Source organism: Falco peregrinus, chromosome 6 (assembly GCF_023634155.1).
Source record: "Falco peregrinus isolate bFalPer1 chromosome 6, bFalPer1.pri, whole genome shotgun sequence".
Taxonomy (NCBI): Eukaryota; Metazoa; Chordata; class Aves; order Falconiformes; family Falconidae; genus Falco; species Falco peregrinus.
The window spans coordinates 26,399,422-26,421,361 of record NC_073726.1 but is presented as its reverse complement, the minus strand read 5'-3'; the positions used below and the strand labels follow the sequence as shown (position 1 = coordinate 26,421,361).

Here is a 21,940-nt window from a genome sequence, read left to right as displayed (position 1 = left end):
GGTCCCTCAGACGTTACATCGTCAAGTCCAAGCATTAAGGTTTTTTCCAGCTTAAACAATTCTATGATTCTATTCCCACCTCAAATGTAGGATTGTGATCTCACAGAATGACAATTGGCATTTTAGTTAGATTAAGAGTGCCCTCCTGAGGAAGATGACCCAGCTGCCCCACTGATTACAGATCTGAAAGATTAGAAAGACCTCCCATTTTTTCAGTGGATATGTGTGTTTAACTCTGCAACATGGGACAGCATTTTAAAATGCAACTAACAGAAGGCAAGGTTAAGCTGATATTGATCTATCAGTTCAGATGAAACTCTTCAGTAGCTAGTCTCTGACTTTCTGATGTGATGACCTGGACCCCATAAAGAATGAGAAGGCTGTGGACTCTCACGACAAGATGTGAATAATATAGCCATTATGCTTCTGGTTGTAGCATGCGGGCAATAGGAGTATGTATGTATAGGCACAAAGCCTGCTGAGGCAATTTTAAGAAATCATGCCAGAGGAAATGTGTCAGAGTGGCACAGCCTTACCCAATTCCAATACATAAATCCGTATCATCACGAAGCCAGCTCCAGTGGTTTTTTAGATGTGGATGGTTTGGGGCTTTTTGGTTTGCCCTTTTTTTTTTTTTTTTTTTTTTTGGGGGGGGGGGGGGCAGGGAGGAGGGTTGGAGGTGGAAGAGGCATCAAGGAATTACTTCCTCCCTTTCCTTCCCTTCTGCCCCCCTGAAATTGTTCCACAGGATGCTCACAGACTATTTATTTTCTAGTACAGGTCCAACCAGAGAATCCCAAGCGCACGTAACTACAGGGATAGCTCATATGGGTTGTAGAATCATAAACAACCAGAAACTGGGTGTGGATTCACAAAAATCCAGAGAAATTACTTAGTCATACTATTTCATGAATCAGAAGGGAATACTCTGCCTGAATATGGTTAGTAACCACAAGGGCCTAGACTCAATGTTACTTTGCCAACAGTACAAATTCATCAGTGTTTCTAATACCTCAAGGAGATTTAGTTAGCTATGAATGGAAAGAAAGAAGTAATGTTTGAAAGGATCACACATCTTCACACTTCTCCACTACACTGTTAATTTGGGCTTTTACTCAGTTCTCATTCTTATAAGAAACCTCAGGCTAAGCTTAGGAGCACTTCAAACAAAGTAAAAAGCCCAGCTTGGGCTGTGATATATGAGCCAGTTCTGTTCTGATTTTGCAGTAAGGATGCGGTGAAAACAAAATTAGTTAATCTTCCAAAACCACAAGTTTCCTCAAAATTTGGAAAAGATCAGAAAAGACTCGGCCAACGAAAGCACAGAAAAGTCAGAGGGTATGTTCACAGAAGTCCCAAACACATGTTCAGAGGATATGCTGAACTTGAGCTTCAGCATGTGATATATAGCTCAAATCTTGTCCAACTGACCTTAATGCATACAAAAATTAATACAAATGTGATGTATATGAAGTAGGGAGATCTTGTCCTTTTCTCTTCCTCTTTCCTTACAGAATATTTTTTCTAGAACTATCTGGTCATCTGCTGAAAGACAATCTTGAAATTACATAGAATGCAATGCATTATTCATCAGATAATTCTGAATTTATTTTTATGAACACTGTATTTTACAACTCAGAACAAATCCCACATATTCTTATATCATTGGTCATCATTACAAAATCCTTATCCAAAGGCATGTATGCTTTTATCACAGAAACAGACACAAAAGAGTATTCAACTTAAAAATTCTCAGCTTGCCACAACAAAAACATGCCACTTATTCAGTAGTAATGAATGATCTATTGTTCTGTTCAACTATGCCACTTTCTTTTCAGACTGTCCAAGGACAGAAAAAAGTTTTCATCTGCTGTAACACTCTGGATTGCTTGGAAAGTACATCATAAATAAAGTGCATTAATTTAGCCATATAAATTTTACCCAGGAATTTTTTGCAGATTGAGAGCTTATATTTGTCTTGGTTCAAAAGTTTAATCATTTTAACTACGATTTCACTTTGTGTTTGTCCATGTCTCAGAGTAAAAATGGGACTTACTGCTACTGGAATTCTGTAGACTGTTTTCAGGTTGCAGTGGGAGTTTAAAGGAACAAATACAAAATAAAGCTTATTTCTGAAAAAAGTCAACAGCTTTTGGGAGCCAAAACTTAGTCAAAACCACTACCAACAAATATACTCTATTCCCAGATTAAATGTTTAAAACAATAAGTAATTTGTCAGAAAAGCTGTAGGGGTTTATCCTTATCTGACTAGGTTAACAGCATTATAACTACTACTGGTCTGAAATGTGCACCAGATACAGTTATTGATATCTTCTACATTTGACCAACAATTTGATGTCTGTTCTCATTGCCATTGACGAATCTTAACAATTAATGTCATGAAAATTTGGAAAGAGGTATGAGGGCTATGAAGTCCAACTCCACGCATCTAAAGGTAACCCTGAAGCAAGTGTGCTGTTTAGGAGGACTCCCAAGAGTTACTAATACCAGTACGGGCTCCAGAACACAACACAAATTCCAACTTCCTATATAACAATCTGAACACCACAGACAAAGCTGTAAATAAAAAGTGTCAAAGGAAGGTACTCCAAGCATACTACCTATGATTGCCTTAGCAGACTTTGTTAAATTAAACTTATAGCTGATCTGAAGAGGTGGCAGCATCACAAAGGAGGAGGAGAAAATTGGGGAAGAGAGTACATGTTTTGATACCAAATCTGGTTGTCAGTTTAATCCTGATTATCTCAGGAGGACATAAACAGGTACCTGAAAATTTCATGCCAATAAGAGCATGAAACCTGCCTCTATTTGTTGCTGTTCCCCAGTGCTTTTCAGAAGGAAAAAAAAAACCAAAACAACCAAAACCTTAAAACTCTAATCAAAATTATCAATCAAGAGATAAAAATGCCAAATCTTTTCTCACCTATGCATTGTAGTCTAGGGTCTGAAGCATGGGATTAGGGCCATGCAGAAAGGGCTGAAACATAGGGTGGCCCTGTGTCTTCTGTGTCTTTTCAGACGCCACAAAATACAGACTCATAGAACCCATTAGGTTGGAAAAGACTCCTAAGAACATTGAGTCCAACTGTTAATGTAATACTGCCAAGCCCACCACTAAATTATGTCCCTAAGTGCCACTTCTACATGTTCTTCAAACACCTCCAGGGATGGCGATTCCACCACCTCCCTGGGCAGAATGTCCCAATGCTTGACCACCCTTTGAACAAATAAATGTTTCCTAATATTCAATTTAAGCCTCCCCCGGCACAAGGTGAGGCCGGTTCCCCGTGTCCTGGCGCTTGTTCCCTGGGAGCAGAGACCGACCCCCCCTGCCTACAGCCCCTGCCAGGCAGCTGTAGGGAGCCACCAGGTGCCCCTGAGCCCCCCCTCTGCAGGCTGACCCCCCCAGCTCCCCCCGCCCGCCCCCCCCCCAGCCCCTGCCCCAGCCCCCGCCCCAGCCCCTGCCCGGCTCTGGACACGCTCCAGCCCCTCTGCGTCCCCCCTGCCCTGAGGGGCCCGACCCTGAGCCCAGGCCCCGAGGGGCGGCCGCACCGGTGCCCAGCACAGGGGGACGGGCACTGCCCCGGCCCTGCCGGCCACAGCGCTTCTGACAGCGGCCAGGGCGCTGCTGGCCCCCTTGGCCACCTGGGCACGCTGGGGGCTCCTGCCCAGCGGCTGTGCCCAGCACCCCCGGCCCTTTCCCCCGGGCAGTTCCCAGCCCCCTGCCCCCAGCCCACAACGCTGCCTATGTATCACTACATAAGATGTGCAAGGACTAGTAATCAAAACCATAATTACTTATTTCCACTGTTATCTTCTCTTTGGTTGCATAAATATTTTTCAAAACCAATCCAGTTCTATTTAAAAACAACATAATTATCTTCTGTAATCTTCCTTAAAAAATCTCTACAGGGAAACAAATTGTTTAATACTGTACAGAAATAAAAGGTCTTTAAATACTGATAGGTTTTGTCAGTCAAGATACCAGGAATACTTATCCAGCACCTCCTCAGTGCTGGGCTTCAGTCATTGCACTGTCAACAACCAACATTTTCTAAAACTAAACAACTCATTTTTGTAAACCTGCTCCTTATCTAGACTTTAAATAAAAGTTACCCTAAATCAAATGTGCTAGTTCCTAGAAATTTTAAGCATCTGCAATTAAAACATGATAATTCATTGCAATTAACTGATTACTTTTGCACTAAAGGGGTTTAGTAAGCCAAAGTAAATCCACTATTTTGAGTTGAAAATTTAATGGTTGCTTTCCACATTCTCAAATTAATATTCAAATATAGTGAAAGGAAGGTCCATTCAAGAAAGTCAGGCAGGGCATAAATTCCTCTGTTTATAAAAAGTTAGAAGCTTTTCTTCATCCAGGCATCCATCATCCTCTGTCCCAAAACTGAGCAAGAGATGTATACCACAAAAGAATGGGTAGAAACACTATAGTGTAACGTAGTATAGTATTGTATAGTCTACAAACAAGAACCTGTACATAATAAATACAACTGCGGAAACAAAGTAAATTTATTCTAAAATATGAGAAGTTTATTTCTTTCTTAAACTGATGTCTGTAGAGAGCATGGAGAGTACCATAAAGATGTGGTACCACTTCTACTGGAGAGAATGTTAATGACACAGTCTTGGCTGAGATCTATGAGGCCACACAAAGGAATAATATTACATTAGAAAATGTTTTGGACATCCTTTTTGTAAACAGATTATCTGGCATAATAAAGAAAACATTTAAGGAAGTTTTGTTTTGCATGTTAAATGATTCTTTCTTAGAATGGCTTGTTTTGGAACCTATCAAAGGAAATGTTGGTCAAAAATTGAAAATAGTTATACTTGAGCCATTAAATAACAATGACCACATCAGAATTAAATTTAGCTCTCTTAGAGGGGGAATAATATTAAAAAAAGAGAAAAATCAACCTTATGATATGAAATTTCAGAAAAGATTCAAAACCAAAACATATACAAAAATAAAATGGAAAGGACCAAAATAATTTAAAGTTAATTTAAATCCTTGTATTACTAGCTGGCAGTTACATACACATATGAAACCAATCATATGTATTTCTGCACCACGAAGAATCAGGAAAATGAATTTTTACAAACCCACAAAGCAAAGCAGTAAGTCTTAGAAGGTTGTGGGGTTTTTTGCATCAAGCAGAAACCACTCGAAATAAAGAACAGCCCACTGAGGCCAGCAGAAAAGACCAATCATGACACAGGAACTGATGGGGATTTGATACATGACCAAGTTGGGATGAGATGACAAGTTAACATGCAGCAGCTGACATGAAAATGGATACCTCAGTATCAAAGTAATTTTGGCTCCAAATGGTTCTGTGAATTTGCTTTAATTTATATTTGCAGCAGGCTGTGAATGTGCACCCAGATGCCACATGACTTGCTAAACCATTGCAAACTGTGTTCCTGAGCTCTGCTTTTGCCAATTGCAAAGCTACAGTGAATTCTGAAGAATGAGTACTCAAACTCTGGAAAGACAAATAATCATCAGAACGATATGTGTCACTTGGACCACCTTGGAATACACGAGCAACTGAATGTTTCCTTGCAGTTGTTCTTCACCACAATAATTTAAGCAATAGCTGTTTGAGACATACTTGTTTCAAGTAATAATGATAAGACTCTGTCCTAGAGAAAAAGTACCACTTAAACTCACTGATAATGTATTAAGGAGTTATTAGCAATTTCTGACATTCATAAAGTAACAATTTTGCCAGACTTGGGCACTCTTAAAATGAGGATCAGACTTTCCAAAAAAGCATGTAGCATTTCAAAGAATAAATGCAAACCTCTTCCAATTTACAGAGCATTTACTGGAAAAATATTATTTCCGAGATTTCTTTGCAATGTTGAAGACTAATTTTTTACAAAAATAATGCTTATTCTTAAAAATCTTTAAATTTTAGAACCTAGGACGTCAAAGAAAAATGCTGTACCTCAGTTTAGTAACATGGCTCTCAGCACTGCTAAGACAGTTCATATGGAATTTTTGAATTAAATACTTAACTGCTAGCAAAAATCTTGTATTCTTGTGGAGACTAGGATTAAATCACAACACCTGTCATTTTCTCTTTAGAAGTGTTCCTAGTGTTCCTGGGAATTGAGAGACAACAACGCTTGTTTTAACATTCCTAACCTACCTGCAAAACTGAAGTTAATTAACAGTATGTAGATAAACATTACAAAAGAATAAATGGCAGCAGCTTAAGGAGAAATGTGGTTTCATCAGCACACTAGAATTTTTGGAATGTATCTACAGCACAATCAATGCAAAGGAAAAGGTTAATTTATCTGACTTAGTATCTCAAAGCTTTAAAATGCTGCTCTACTTAAGTACTTTGGAGGTTACTGATAAATAAAACAGCTTGTTAGCACAACGTTAAACAATTTATTACTGGTTTATCACTCGGAGCTGAGAGTGACACTGAGATAATACAAAGTAAACACAGAAATATTTTTTGTTATTATTCCCAAATTAGAATATGCTCAGATAGCCATAGATTTTATTTTTAAGCTTGCTTGTCTACACATTTGTCAGCAGCTAGCTTGATAAAGGTTTGGTTGTTTGTTTTTGGTTGTTGGTTTTTTTTTGGTTTGGTTTTTCTTTTTTAGAAAAAATTGTTCATATTACCAAGTCTTTTTGTGAAAACCAGCTGATACTGATATAGTGGGTTTGATTTAGGTTAGAGAAAACCCTGTCTCACCAAGGTAGCTATCTAGTCTTCTCTAAAATTCCAGGTCCATATGTTTTTTCTAGTAGGGACACTTCAATCTTCCACAATCATATAGACCTTACATGATCTTTTCTTCCATAAGTTCTTTTTCTTTAACTATATTGACCTGAGCCGTTGTCTTCATTCCTTGGCTTCTTGCTTTAATATTCTCTCTCTAGTGTGTACATCTCCAAGACTCCCCTGGGAATGAGATCGTGTCAAAATACTACAGGAAAGAGCTGGGATAATAATCCTAACCCATCTGAAAGCAGGAGGTATCACAGAAAATTTTTCCAAATACCCATTTATTGCACTGTCCCCAGTGACAGATATAGGACAAGAAATTAAGAACCAAATACCACATATGTACTATTTTTAATCATTTTAATCCTTAATAATGTAGACCTAGTGCTTTTAACTCATGTAATAAGAAAATATCTTCAGCCCAAATTGTGCTTGTTGATCATCTGCATTTCCTAAGAAGCAACACAGCAGAAAACTGAAATTTCCACAGGAACTACTGGAAAAAATACCTGTGTACCACTGACCTGACAGTAGGTTATCTGACTTCACTGCACAAATACCAGTCTGGAAGAACTAAAAGAAAGGATGATGATCTGTCATGGTAATGATTATTTGATTTTCTTGTGATGAAAACAAGTCTGATTTCCTATGAAAATGAGGCTTTCTTGATCACTCTGCTCACTGCTGACACAATCCATTTATCAGTTTGTTGCCTATGGCATGAGATCCTCCTGACCAATTTCAGTTTTCTTGGGAAAAGGGTGACAAGTAAGGGCAGTCTAAGAAACATGAAGTTTTTTCAAGTTTCATGAAAGTCAGTGGTTAAGAAATGGAAGCACTCCATTAGTTCCTTAACTAAAAAGAAGAAAAAAATATTACCCAATTAACCCAATTAGTGAGCAACCAGTCAATTAGCACATACAAACTGAATGGACAAGAAGCACATGCAGAAGCAATCGTACATCTGCAACTCTTTGTCCACTTAGGGAGCCAAAAGAACGGTTAATGAATATAAAGAGTTCCAGGCATACTGCAGAAAGTTATATAAGAAGGAGACAGTTGCTATAAGGGAGACCTTAGTGCCTGGAATGCATTTTGTGCCCTGCAGTAGGAAAACATTAAGGATGAGGAAAGGTGAGAATGGCTTTGGAAGGATTAAAAGATTTGTTAAGAAGTGGAGTTACTAAAAAAGCTAGTGATAGAAGCGGAATTCAGGCTATTTCAGTAGGGGAAAGAACAGAGTAAGTCCAAGGGTCATGAAATATAAGCATATAGGAGACCAGAATTAATTTCTTTCACATTTCTTGTTTATTTTCTGCTTTAATGATTACCAGCTATTGAGGCATGTCCTTGTTAATATTTCTTATTGCTGGTGTCAAGCTGCTCAAAGGTATCTCAGTCTCACTAGGCAAAACAATAGGTAGCTGGAAGGAAGTTGTATTCTCTCATGTGGGTTAGATAATTCTACTGGGGGGGGGGGAGGGGGGGAGAGTGAGGTTTAGCAAGACTTAAACAGTTGAAGATCCCAGGAGCTTGTTGAAAGATTTTCATAGAACTTCAAAGTGAATCCAGATTTCTCAAATCTAATAATTATTAACACATTATTGGTAATCCAATCAGGCCAAGAAAGAAAAAAAAGAACAACAAACCCACCCAAAACCTCTCAATGAAAGAAAAGGACTGTAACTCTACTTTCCCCAAAATAATAGTTTAATTATAAAAATATTTGGTTTAAGATTGCACACAGAGTGTTTTATGGGTACTACAGCTTCTATAGGCATGACTTGAAATCTCTGGAGTTCACAATCTGAGATAGCTACCAGCAGTTGGGAGGCTTTTATTGAGGTTCACCATCAATGTTTTCAGCAGGTGTGAAGTCTTTACAAGGGTAAACATCAGTAACTGCTTAGAATAGGAACTGATCGGTTAAAACCAAGTCTTGTCTGTTTAAGGTCAGCCTAAAGGCTTTCTAATCCAACTATGCTAGCAGCTCTCAGGATCTACCCCCCCTTCAGTGCTCTCTTGCGTTTCTATAAGCCTGTAAACAATCCTGCAGTGACTAAGTAGTATCAGCTTTATTACAATCCCTGTGAAAGCAAGCACAGAACTTCAAGATACCACCAGAAACACGTTATTACCCTGTGCTACTGTAACGCAGTTACAACCATAATTACGGGACTCAGGTGGATAAGGCAACAGCTAACCTCTGCCATCAAAATTACAATGTCTGACAAGAGCAAACCTTACAGCTGAAGGACCAAGCACTTATAAAGCAGAAGAACTGGGACAAGAGTGCACAGAAATCAACATCTGTAGAAACTTACCGTCATGTTGTGAACAGTTAAACACAGAAGCCCAACCACGCCAACAAGGCTGTAGCAGGACTACAGTCATGGATATAATGTATGACTAATTCAGAAAAACTCTGAAGAGTCTTTTTGTCATAGATTAGAAATCTACTTTCTTTGTGTTAAGTTATAGTTTACACCATTTAAAATACAAAACATGCCAAGACATGACAACTCAAACTCTCAGATATTCCCCGTGGGTCCTGCAATACTCCCAGGCAATAGTATCAGGTATCTGTATGTGTCAATATGTCTGTTACCTTTCAGCAGTCCCAAGGTAGAGCATTTCTAAGCTGCTATCAAATTCACAGCACACTTCAGGAGCTGTTTCACAAGAATGTATAAACATCAGTTATTATAATTTTCAAATCTCCATGCTGTAAGTTTTTTGGTTTGTTTTACTTTTGAATTAAGAGTACAAGGAGTTTTCAACAGCTCAGATCTAATTTTACAGCTCAAGGGTTTTAGTGCTATTACACATTAAAGTAGTAAATGTGAAACCACAACAACAACAAAAAAATCCAATCCATTAACCTGATATTATGAAGTACTTTGTTGTGTTTTCTAACAAAGTAAAGGGTTGTTCCATGTCAAGAGAATTACAGAGACTGCATATAGCACTTGCAACATCTATTTCACAATTCTAAATGGCAGGTACCCATACATACTACAGTGCTCTATAAAATCCTCACAGTAATATTTTCTGAAAATAATTTTTTACTTATAACGAAGGAGCATGGCAAGTTTTCTCAAGCATTTTCATAACTGTTTTAACCAAAGAATAAAATGGAAAGTGGAATTATACACATAAATCAAAATTGTCAGAATTTCATGTTGCTTTGTAATGCCTAGGGTATGAGCAAAATAGAACAACCTTTGTCATGACGGGTTTTAATCAACCACCATCCCAACTACAGGGATGTCCGCGAAGAATCTGTGCCTTAGAGTTTGATCTTGCAGACAACCCCCAACTTAACTTCTAATCAATGGAGTCATTTTTCTGATTAAAGGGACACACCTGATCCAGTATGTACAGCATGAAACTTTTAGGCTACAGTCTATAAGTCCACTTTGCGTGCAGTGGAAATAACGTAAACAGCTTGTATGTAACCTCTGTTTATTACTGTTTATTCGCTAGAGAGTAGCTGAGCTCTGGCAGGCAGCTGCGAGAGGCTCACCTGTCTTGATATGATAGTGTATCAATTTAGTTTAAACTTTTCAAGTTTAAACTTGAGAGCTGCTGAACCTAAGTCCGCATATCATGCTTAACCTAAATCAACATATTGTGCTAAAACAAAGTATATTGTGCACTGAAGCAGGTGCAGAAAACATCTGAGTCATTACCGTGGTCCACAGACAGCTGTGTCCAGCTACTATGATAACCACATATTGCACAAGTCACTACTCAACAGACTACATCTTTGTCCTCATCTTCCTGACCATTATTAGATCAAAGAAACCCTACTTATTAATAATATCTTCACTTACTCTTTGGCAAGAAACTAGCACTGCAGCTTGTAAGCTCTGCAGTAAGTCATTCTCATTTCAAAGGTTTTACCCTTGGATGCGTAGCATCCTAGATCTACCATCAGACATTCATCCCAAAGCCATCTCACCTACTTTTATCTGACCCTAAGCCAACTAGGCTTCTGGTTTAAGCTGACTGATATTCTCCTCTATACTCAGGAGAGACAGAAATACTTCCAGGCTAAGTGCAACAACTGAATGGATCACCTCTTCCAAAAAGTAAAGTCAGCTCTTTAGTCATAGAAGTTTTTGGGATGTTCGACATTGTCCTTAGTAATAGTGAAATAAGGCCTCTCATATTTTTTTCTTAAAGTTTCCATCTATTTAGCAGTAGAATTTAAAGGACAGTGTGCTGCTTTCAAAGCTGTTGTTGGAACCGCTCTTTACTGTAACTCTTTATTTTATCTTCTAAACTTGAAGCATTTTATTTACAAGAATTGAAGTATTTTAGAAATTAAATAACCTATTGCAGTGATTGTTGACCCACAGAAGCTGCAGTCACTCAAGAAGGAATACTGTGGAAACAATAAAGAGCTTGGGACTGTTTGCAGCCTGGTCCTGAGCTATAATAAATGCTCAACCTGCTGAATACTTCAATGCCTCCTCAACAGTGTGTTTAGAAATTACACCTATCCCAGTGCTTGTGTAACCTGTAAATATGCAGAAGGACATGGGCATACCTAAGATAAGCAGAGAAGGGAAAATAGTTACTTACTGCATGTAAACACAGGCACATAAATACAAGACATTTTTTCAGCAACAAGGTTAGTAAGAGCAAGATCTCTAACACAGCTTACGTCTTTCTGGGGTCCCAGACAACATACATTTTCAAGCTTTGCATCATACCATTCTCAGTCAACTGAGATGAAACATTTAATACGTAAAGAAATGGGTTTATTTTCTTTTACTCTTGGCTTTTACCACACACCCACAGGAAAGCACTCAGCTTAATCATAAATAAAGGGTTGCGGGAGCTCATGGAATTGAGCAACACTTGCTAACCTTTAGCTTTCTGGCTGAAAAATGACCTTCAGTGATGACCCCAGCCAATAGTGCTATCTGGAATAATTCCCTCACATTGAGCAACCTATTATTTTACTATTATTAAGTTTTAGTAACACTGCTGGGAAGAACCATTTGTTAAAAGAGAAACAAGGTACTGACCCTTAAGTATTTGGGGACTGTTGTTTTCTGCAATCAGTTCAGGGCACTTTTCATTCATTTTGTACAATTTCCTTTCACCAGTGTCAGGAAGATCAGAATAAGAAAAGGCCAGCATCCCTGTGATGTTTATTGCACATCAACAAATAAAAGATATATTTACAGCTGCATTCGCTATTTTACTAGGCCTATTAAACAAATGTGTTGTAAGAAAAAGCCTATAAAGCAAACTTAGCAACAGTAAAAAGCCCATTGTCTGACTCCCCACAGAAGCTTCAATTGCTTCACAGTATGAAGTCAGGAATCCTTTAGATAAAAATAAACACAGAAGAAGTAGAGAATAGATACATTAAAGATGTTAAGAGCAGTGAAGTTTTCTTTTGCTGAATGCCTGTCTTCCAAGCACTGGTTCCTTGGTTTAGAGAATTATTTTGCAAATAGTTTGCAAAAAATCCCCCACATAGTCATACTAGAGGGATCAAAGTTGAGGACCTTTTAAATTTGTATGTAAAGATAGTAAAGATATTTTTGGGGATAAACTTCACATGCCGCACTGAAGGAGTGGATTTCCTAAAATCTGAAATTCTTCAGTACTAATGAAGTAGGAATGTTAACAACATGATTTCACAAGGATAATAAACTTTTTTTTATTATTATTAACGGCCAAATCACAGTCTAAAGAGAACTATATATTGCCTGTCATCAAATTCTTATAAATAATGAACATCATCTGCTCAGGCCAAAGGGATATGAGAAGCTGTCAGTGATATTTTTTTTCCCCTCTTTTTGGCTATCAGAATTTGATGAGTTTGATGTTGGTTTTTTTTTATTATTATTTTTCATGAATTTTTTTTGCCTATTATTTCTTTTGTATTTTGACATTTAATATTCATAGTGATCCTTTGAATCCTATATTGTAATATTGTAATAGATCACAGCACAAGAGCCTCACATCTGTCATACAACCTTCCTTGACTGGAACATATTCTTCACAAGTAGGTTACTGTTGTGAAAGCTTGTATCAAGCAAATGCAACTAAAAGCAGTAATATAATAGTAGAAGTTAGATGTTGCATGTGTAAGGCAAATTAGTCTTTGCCATTAGGCTGTTACAGGGTTTCCTTTGTGGTGACTTTTTAACCTGCAAAAGCATTGAAAACTTCAGGTTTTAACCTTCCCTTGATACTGGAGATCTAAGTACCAAGAGTCAACTAGCAACAGCCAGGAGAGTTACAGAAAGTGCTGTGGCACCAAGATTCTTCACGAAAGACAGCAAGGCAACATCTCAGAGAGTATTGGTGTTCCCTGGTAAACTTCACTGATTTCATACTGTGAAGTGTAGGAAGTAAATGGATGGTACTTCCATCAGGCAAATGAAGTTTCAGTCTGAAACGTTGCACTGCATTCAAGGACAAATCTTAAGTCATTATATATAACTGAAAGACTCTTGTTGACTTTTAATAAGAGTTGAGCAGATCATGATTGACAGAAGAGGTAATAAAGCATAGCAAGTACTATATTGAGACAGGGTAACAAGACATGACATAAACAACTACCAATTATCTGCTTTCACCTGAGACTAATAAAAAGTAATTTAAAGATGAGATTCAACTTTTATTCCATCAAAAATTATTTTTCAGCTAAATGACTGATCCAAGTTTTGCAGCTATTGGCTACACACAACGTCTGTGTGTCATGCCAGGTCCAAGATGTTTGGCAGGCATAATTTTGTTGACATCTTTGTGGTTACAGACCTCCTGTAGATACTTGCACAGAAACTGTAAAAGGAACCTTTGACATGCTACTATATTCTGGAGGTCCTGAAAATTACAGGTAAAATAAGGAGAGCAGACTACCAGAGAAACAAGGATTCATCACTAAGATGATGTATGCACCTAGAGCAGCATGGTTAAACAGGGTATCCAGATGCCTGATGGTAATGTGCTGCAATTTACAAATCCTCTGAGGTCTAGTATCAAGAAACGTCACAGAGAAACCTTGGGGGGGGGGGGGGGGGGGGGGGGGAAATGCTCCTTTGTGTTTGTAATGTTGTTTCTTAAAAAAAAATAAAATCTCAAAACACTTTTACTTAAGTTCTATAGGCATGAAAATCAGCACAGGGTAAGCAAAAACTGAATACATAACGAAACATTCCTGTTTTACATTGTTTTGAAGGGAAAAAATGAAAGTCTTCAGACTGCTATAAAACAGTTTGCCAAAGGGATGCAGCATGGGTAAAAATGAATCAGTTTATAGCTTCATCAAAACTAACAGAAGATGCTTAGAAGAGAAACACGGTGAAGTCAGCCTTCAACTGAATTCATTAACAAGGTGAAATCTCTCTTCCAAAATAAGAATTTGTAGCCCTGAGGATGACCAGAAGAACTAAGATCAAGGGGAAAAGGAATCTGCTAATGTGAGACAATAAAAGTGGGGAAACCATAGGCTGGTAATGTTTGGTTTTGAAACTGCTCTGAAAGTATCATGATGATTTTGTTTAGTTTAATGTATGTAGTAAACTCATTCAGTTCCTCAAACTGAATCTCAGTGACGACATAATACTTTTTTCATCAATATAAAGATGGAGTTTATTTTTAAAAGCTTCTCAAATATTGTTTCTTCAAAGTTATTAATGTCCTTTCTTTACAGGAGTTTGGGATTATAACTAAATTACACTACGGATTTTTTCATAATGCGATATTTTCATTCTTTTTCTCTTTTAACATTTATTTTCATGTTTAATCATGAATCCTTAACTGATTATTTAAATGCCAAATATTAACTAACCAACACAAAACATTTTAAATAGTGTACTCAAGAAGGCTTTTTTTCTGTAAAACAAAGATTATTATCTGTATTCCTGCAGGCTATGAATTTCTTTCAGAAATGAAGATTTTTCTAATTAACACTGGCTGCATGCTATAACTTCATCATATTTGCCTGGCTACATGAAGAAAATGTAGGCAGCAGTTTTAATAATATCCAGTATTCCCGTTGCACACTTTCAGAATACTCATTGACCGAAAGTTTCTCCAAAGGCCTGACACAGATGCTCACCCTTGCACAACACCCTGTAAATCATACTAATAGCATTAATCCTGTTTTCATGTGAGTAAAATGCAACACTTGTTTTCAGTGAAATAATGACAAGCGCAATGTTTGATGAAAAGTCTAAAATAGCGGATAGAGTTACCACTTTGAAAGCAGAGAAGGAGCTGCACAGAAGCAGCAGCATGCAGGATATTCTGGTCTTGCACCTTCAGATGGCACTTAGTTCGTTCAAGTAAAAGCAAGAAAATGATTGATGTTACGCAGCAAACAGTCTGCTGCTTCCATCCCTGGTGGTGGCGTTTATCGCTTCAGAGTTCTGCTACAGCAATCCTCACGGAAGCCTTTGTCAACAAAATGCAGTTATGAAAGGAACTAGCATGGATTGTCTGCCAAAAAAATCCTGTCTCAGTGAGAAAGTCCCTCTGGGATTACTTGGAAACACTCCTGAACTTGCTGCCAGTCACCTCTTGTGATATGGATGAATAATAAATGTAAAGCTTGTCCTAATGGTTGGTAAAGAACCAGTTGTCTGTCCAGTGGGAGAAGCAGCACAAAAGCTCTCTAGTGCTCCTCTCTATCCCACAAGTGGTCCAGAGATTTTCATGTATCTTTCCCTAAGACATTTCTAAGCTGCCATTGAGTTCCATGCAGCCTTGAGAATTTGGGTAAGAAGAAGAGATTGCATGTCACGTGTTTTTTCCAAACACTTGTAATTCTGGTTATCATCCTTTATACCCAAACACATTTAGATGTGGAGCTATGATGCAGGACAATTAATACAGGTCTCCAGTTCCTAAACCCTTGAAATTATATTGCTCTTCAATTCACTGTAAGAAAAATCCATACTTCCATCTGCTATATATACACATATGTTTTATAGATACATGTATATAAATGTGTATATACATACAGATAATCATCTATCTTTTTTCTATACAGATTTCTTTGGACTATATGTAAGCATAGACCGCAAGCAAGATCCTTATTCTGGTACAAATTCAAAGTGGTTAATATCTAATATGAATTAATATCATTCTCAAACTTGAATTTGCCTTGGTAGGAAAATTAGATTTTCCTAGTCATTCAAAGCCAAAATTTTATTACAGTGAAAGCTGTTAAAAATAGAAAACATTTTTGTGCATGAAATTGAATCAGTCATGATTCAGTTATGGGTTATGTGACTAGTCATTAATTAGCTATGATTTACGTGGCCAGGTAATTCCTAACTGAAAATATTATACTTGCATTAAATATATTTACTTACTCAAGAATTCAAAACCATCTGTGTAAAGATTCCCTACATTTTTGTTATCCAATTTAGTCATTAGTCTCTGAGTAAATTTTGCTGCCACCTAGCTAGAGAACAGACACAATAAGGTATCATGGATAAGCATGATGAAACTCTCAGTGTTAATTAAAATGAATTCTGAATTAGTTATCAAGAAACATGAAGTAGGTGTGCTCCAAGTGGCAATGACACATTTTTTTTCTGCTGTAACAGACCTCAGCAGCCCTCAAAGATGATTAACCAGTCCTAAAAAACATGAATCCTTATATATTAAATGTTCTGTATTACACATTCTACATACTAAAATCTGTATATGAACATGGAGAGCATCACTTTTCTTCTGCAGCATTTCAGCTCTCCCTTTCTTAGTTGTCTGCTGCCGTTTTTTGAAATATTTATGCTTGGTGAATAAATTTTCTAATCCAGATTATTTCCTTCTAAATTCATTCTGCTCCTTCTGCAGCTCGACTCTACTATGGAAAGTAGCAAGTGGTTCCAGGGCAGGTAAAAGGGAGATATCTGGATGGATAAGGCAGGCACAACTGCTACTTAACCATACCTTTTCCAGACAAGCTACGCAACCTGAGACCAGGTAATGCCAAAATCCCCCAAAGTCACTCAAAAGCAACATGAACGGGTTAAAACAGAAAACAGATCCCTCAAGATTTGCAAGTGTCTGCACATACCTGACTATACCAGATCCCATTGCACCAACAAAATCATACAGACTGCTCTAAGGGCTCTGCATCTCAGTTTCATGCTACATTACCTTTGCTCTTTACCATATTCACAAACTAGGGGGAAAAAAACCCAGTTAGAAATACACTGTAAACCATGTGTAGTGCTTGAATTATACAATTACATCCTTCATGGGCTCTTCAGGCCTACATGCTTCTAGTGTAGCTCTGTTAGGCTTGTATAAATATATCCCTCCTGTCCCCTGGAAACCCAATCCATTTCAATCTGTAATGTAAATAGTTTCTTTTTAACATGTAGTGTGTGCTGATTTCACCTTAATTATATATTTCCCATTGCGAGAATTCAAACTCTGGGATACTGGGAAAGAATTTAACCAGCAGCCTATAAAGAATAGGGGCTGAAGCTTGGCTTCCATTAACACCTCATTAGACAGAGCCTGTACTGTATGTAAAATGAGCTAATGATTTTTAAATGTAGTTGTCAACCTATAACTTAATAATGTAGAAATATATTTCTCTGTAATACAGAGCAACCTATAGCACATTTTTACCTCTACAAATCAACATGAAGCTGTTGGAAGAGATTATTTACCCCAAGCAAGATCTTCATTGGTCATCATCAAACACTGACCTTTAGTGCAACTGTACCGCTAATACCATAAGTGGTACTAATTGCAGTGTAAATTTTCTGATGGACACAAGCTGACGGTTGGAGGAAAACACCAAGTCTTGGATATAAATATAGTTCAGATTACTAAAAAGGAAGTTAGAACCCTAAACTGATGTTAGGTGGTTATAGGATTTATTCTAATCCCATATAAAGGAACGGCGGAATTCTTGTGCTTGAGTTTACTGTGAGTAACACCATCCTCTACCTTACTAAAAATCACCATTACAGTTTGCGTTAACTTGACAGGTTTAACAGTAGTTCAAGAATGCAGGACTTTCATTAACTCCCACTGAAGCTGAGTAAATGGCCACAGTGTCAAACAGGGGTTGCACAATATATCCCTTAATTGGCAAGGGGATTGTGGTATTCCTATTCATCAGGTGACCCGTCTGCGCAAGGGTTAGGACCTGATCTTGTTGCAGTGGGTTTGGAGGCATGTGTGCGCTGCAGGTGAACCCTGGTTTGCTGTGAGAGCAAAAGGTTCTCATTCACTGTCAGTTTGCTACACGTCCACTGGGTATCACTTTTAAAGAAAAAAAAAAAAAGAGTATTTGTGAATTTATAAAAATCAAAGAGTCTCTGTTTCTAACTTGTGGAAGCCTTCTCTTAGCTTTTTAAAGTAACAAGATTTTGAAACAAGCTGGTTTTAAATACTTCTTCCATAACAAAAAAGATCTCGTGTCTGTAAACCTCACCATATTTGTCTTAAAAGCGTTTAACTTACCAGTGGGTGCCAGCCTACCTTGCAGTAGCCTGAATCCCAGTCAAGCACCAGCATCCGCGGTTACAAGGGGAGGCAGCGGGCAGGACTGATTGCTTGCAAGTTTCAGGGTCTTTGCAGGGAAATTTTTAACTGGATTTACAGCTACTCTACACTGAAAATTTACACATATGGGCTCCATCATCTATACTACACGGCGACTCACTGGCATAGCTTTGTAAAGAGAGTGTACGACTGCCTCTTTGTAACTGCCCCATGCCTAGCTGGTAGGCACAGCAGTCTTTTTCTGGGGTAAATGCAATTAAGACAAGTGACCCTCCTGCTGTTCCTGTTTGATTAGTGAAAACAGCAACGACATTTACTCATTGTCGTCATGCTTGGTCGCTACATTCTTTTGGCTGGGAGGAGGCAGTAGCTGTTCCCAGGGTAGAGGCAGGTATGCCTTTCCTAACCTTTGGCTCAGGATATGTGCTCAGGAACTGCCTGCCTGCAACGAGGCTTGTAAAACCAGTCACATTTCATAAGTGTGAAAAATGCAAGAGGGCATTGTGCAAGGCAAAATATAAGCTGGTAATGTGTGTGTTCGTGGTGGGGAATTTACTTGGGACAGATCTTTCTGTGTCATTGGAGCCGAGTCAAGTGACATCAGGCAGGAAAGGTTTGGCCCTCTGTGAGAAAGGGATGTTTTAAAATCTCCTTGAAAATATCAGAAGTATGATGTGTTATGGCCAAATTACTGGCTCCCTGCTGAAAATGGAAGTGGTATACAGTGAAACGCACGCTGACTCCAACCGGCGGAAAAACAATTACTCCTGCAAGGGAGCACAGAAGCAGTTAATAGTTGCAGCCCCGTAGTGGGGAGCCTGCCAAAACTGGCAGCTAAGCCAGAGCCCTGAACCAACATAGCAGTAGGTCTGTTTGTCTCATGTACTGTGCTTTTCTCATCTCCCTTACCCCACCACAAGCAAACAAATATCAGTAATAATGATAGCCTGAGTAATTACACCTAGCAATAAATCAAGGTTCAAATGCACATTTGCGACAGTACGAGATGTGAAAGGATTATATAATCAGCATTTGTCACTCATCCCTACCGCAGTCGGAAACCATGGGCTAAAAATGAAAGGGGTTTCTATATTAAAAGTGGTGATACAATTCATTTCATTGGGAGCAATTAGTTGTTTACTTACAAGACATCTTTCCATGACACATCATTTTATCTTTAAAACATGATTCAATGCCCTATAAAAGCAAACCCCACTTCTTATAGCTTAATAGCAAGACATTCAGACCAATTATTCTATTCAGCTTCTCCTTTCTTTATAATTGGTAATTTAGCTTGCTGTATAAAACACAATTATACCTTGTTTAGACTAAAGCTGTCTACACATGGAGCTGTACCTGATGCTAATTCTTAAATCTTAGCCATGCTTAAAATAGGTATTCAAATGTACTTCACACTGATGCAGCTTAGTTATCACTTTCATAACCATAGAAATATTCTTGGGTAAATTAGCATTTGCTCATTCCCAACTATGTCAGCAAAAAAGCATTTTCTTTTCATCTTTGCATAAGAGGTAATATCAAAACATTACTGACTGGCCAATCATCAATTTAGCTTGCACACTTAGATTTTCTTCACTCCTTCTGCAAAAACTGCCTGTCATATATTTTTAAGTACACAATCTACAGTGGTATGTACTGCTGCAGAGAACTGAAGTGTCATGGTTGTGTGCAGGTTTTTTTTTATATATACACAGGATTAAAAAAAGCCAAATCATAGGGAATAGTTTAAATCACATGCAACTGGGAACTGAACAAGGTGATACTCTGAAGGAGCTAAGGAAGAATGGTTCAGGCTTCAGGTAAACCGAAACTTAAAAAATTTAAAAGAAAACTGAAAACAAGTGATAAGTGCTCTACAAACATATGTCAGAAAAAATAACATTTTTTTTTCTTTGGGTAACTCAGTTCAACTGCAAGCAGACTTACATTGGCAGTTAGTCATTTTAATTATAGTGTGATGACACTTGCTAGTTTAGAAAATGAATCATATGGTTGCACAGGAATTCAGTCTTTTTGCCTTAGCTATATTTATAGACAGAAAGAATTCTAAAAGTGAAACAGACATTTAATTGTTTAAGGGTTACTTGATGCATAAAAGTATTTAATCAGCAATAGTTTCAGGTTATCTGCTCCATTTCTTTCCCCCTTAGAGACCAGACATCCCTCTTACAGCATGGAGGATAAAACAGAATGACAAGCTAATCTAACACACTTCCAGGTAGAAGAATATTTCAGTAGCTCAAAATCATCCCTGTAAGTGCCTTGGATCTTTCTGAATTCAGTAAATTTAATTATGGATGTAGTTTAGTACAAGGAAACAATTTACAATATTTCTGAACAGGAATATTTTACTCTGTCAAAGGACCATAATTGAATCCCGATGTGATACATTCAATGAAGCCAATGAACTTGCATTAGCATAAAGTCTTTAAAAACCTGACACACTGACCTACCTTTATGTGACAGACGTAACCTTGGCTGCCTCGTATCTGTTGCATGACATCCAGTCGGTAGCTCTAGTAACAAGCCATATAGTGCCAGGATTAAAAGGTCCTGGGTACATGCCATCCTGCCCAAGATCAAATTCTTGCTCTCTTCACTTAACTGCTGCTGTTTGTTTCTTGTTTTGGTGGTCGTTTGTTGTTTGTTTGTTTTTTTTTTTAAGGCTCCAAGTTCCACTTCTACTTTCCCAGTGCAGTTGGATCTCTGTCTTTGGTCACTTTGTGGGGTATCTCTACGGGAAATTCAATGTTCATCAGAGAAGCACACAGCCTCGGCTAGCCATTTCTCAAGCTGTGCAAATGTCATGTAAAAATATTCCCTCCCTAGGACAATTGTTTATAAAGTGCGAGGACATTCCGAGGCGTTACTCTGCAGTGTTGTGTCTTGAGCTCTCTTTAGTAACTCTGCCAGTGGATTCAGGAAGAAGCTGTATTTTCAGTCCCTCCTGCAAGGCAATTCATTCAGAGGAGGGAGAAAAAAAAAAAAAAGAAGAAAGCACCCTCCTCTTTGGTGCTCTTCAGAACCCAGCCCCTTGCTCTGACTTGCCAAACAGCTAGTTTTAATTCACCTTTCACCTTCGCTAATTAAAAACAAGAAGTGCCATTCCCTCCTGGAGTTGCAGGATCCACCCAGCGGGGAAGCCGGGCTGTCAGGCTGCTGTATTTACTGAGAAAGTTCAGGGAGGGTTGAGGCAATGTACAGTGCCGGCTGCTTGTAGGAAGCGTTTTGATCCACGTGCCGTGCACCGATTCCTCAATTGCTTGGTGGTTTCACGTTATAAAGCATCGGGAGAAGGGTCAGAATTCCTCCCCTCCCTGCATTTCCAAAAGTCATATCAGCTTTTGTTCCCAGCTCAGTTTTAGAGGAGGATCAACCCCTGAATTAACTGTTTAAGTGCATTATCACTTAGAGTTATTAAACAGCATGCTACTAAGTGGATCAGAATAAAAAGATTCCAGTTGTATAGCCTTTCTTACTTTAAAGGAAAAGGTTCAGCTTTTTTTGGTCCACCACGACTCCCACCCCCACCCCCCCCCTTCCAATGTGGTTTTACACAGTGGCTTCTCCCCATTACATTTTAACTGTCTGTAAGTCTGGAATGTTAGCTCATC

General features: G+C 38.2%; 1 protein-coding gene across 1 annotated transcript in view; it reads right to left on the bottom strand.

Annotated features, from left to right (window-relative positions):
• SEMA3E (semaphorin 3E) overlaps nucleotides 1-21,601 on the bottom strand; it is a 145,152-nt gene extending 123,551 nt beyond the window's left edge. Inside the window, exon 1 of the mRNA XM_005240154.3 lies at nucleotides 20,780-21,601. Coding sequence (XP_005240211.1) covers nucleotides 20,780-20,894 — 115 coding nt within the window. The 5' untranslated portion in view covers nucleotides 20,895-21,601. The remainder of the gene's footprint in view (nucleotides 1-20,779) is intronic.
• Between the last annotated feature and the right edge of the window lie 339 nt (nucleotides 21,602-21,940).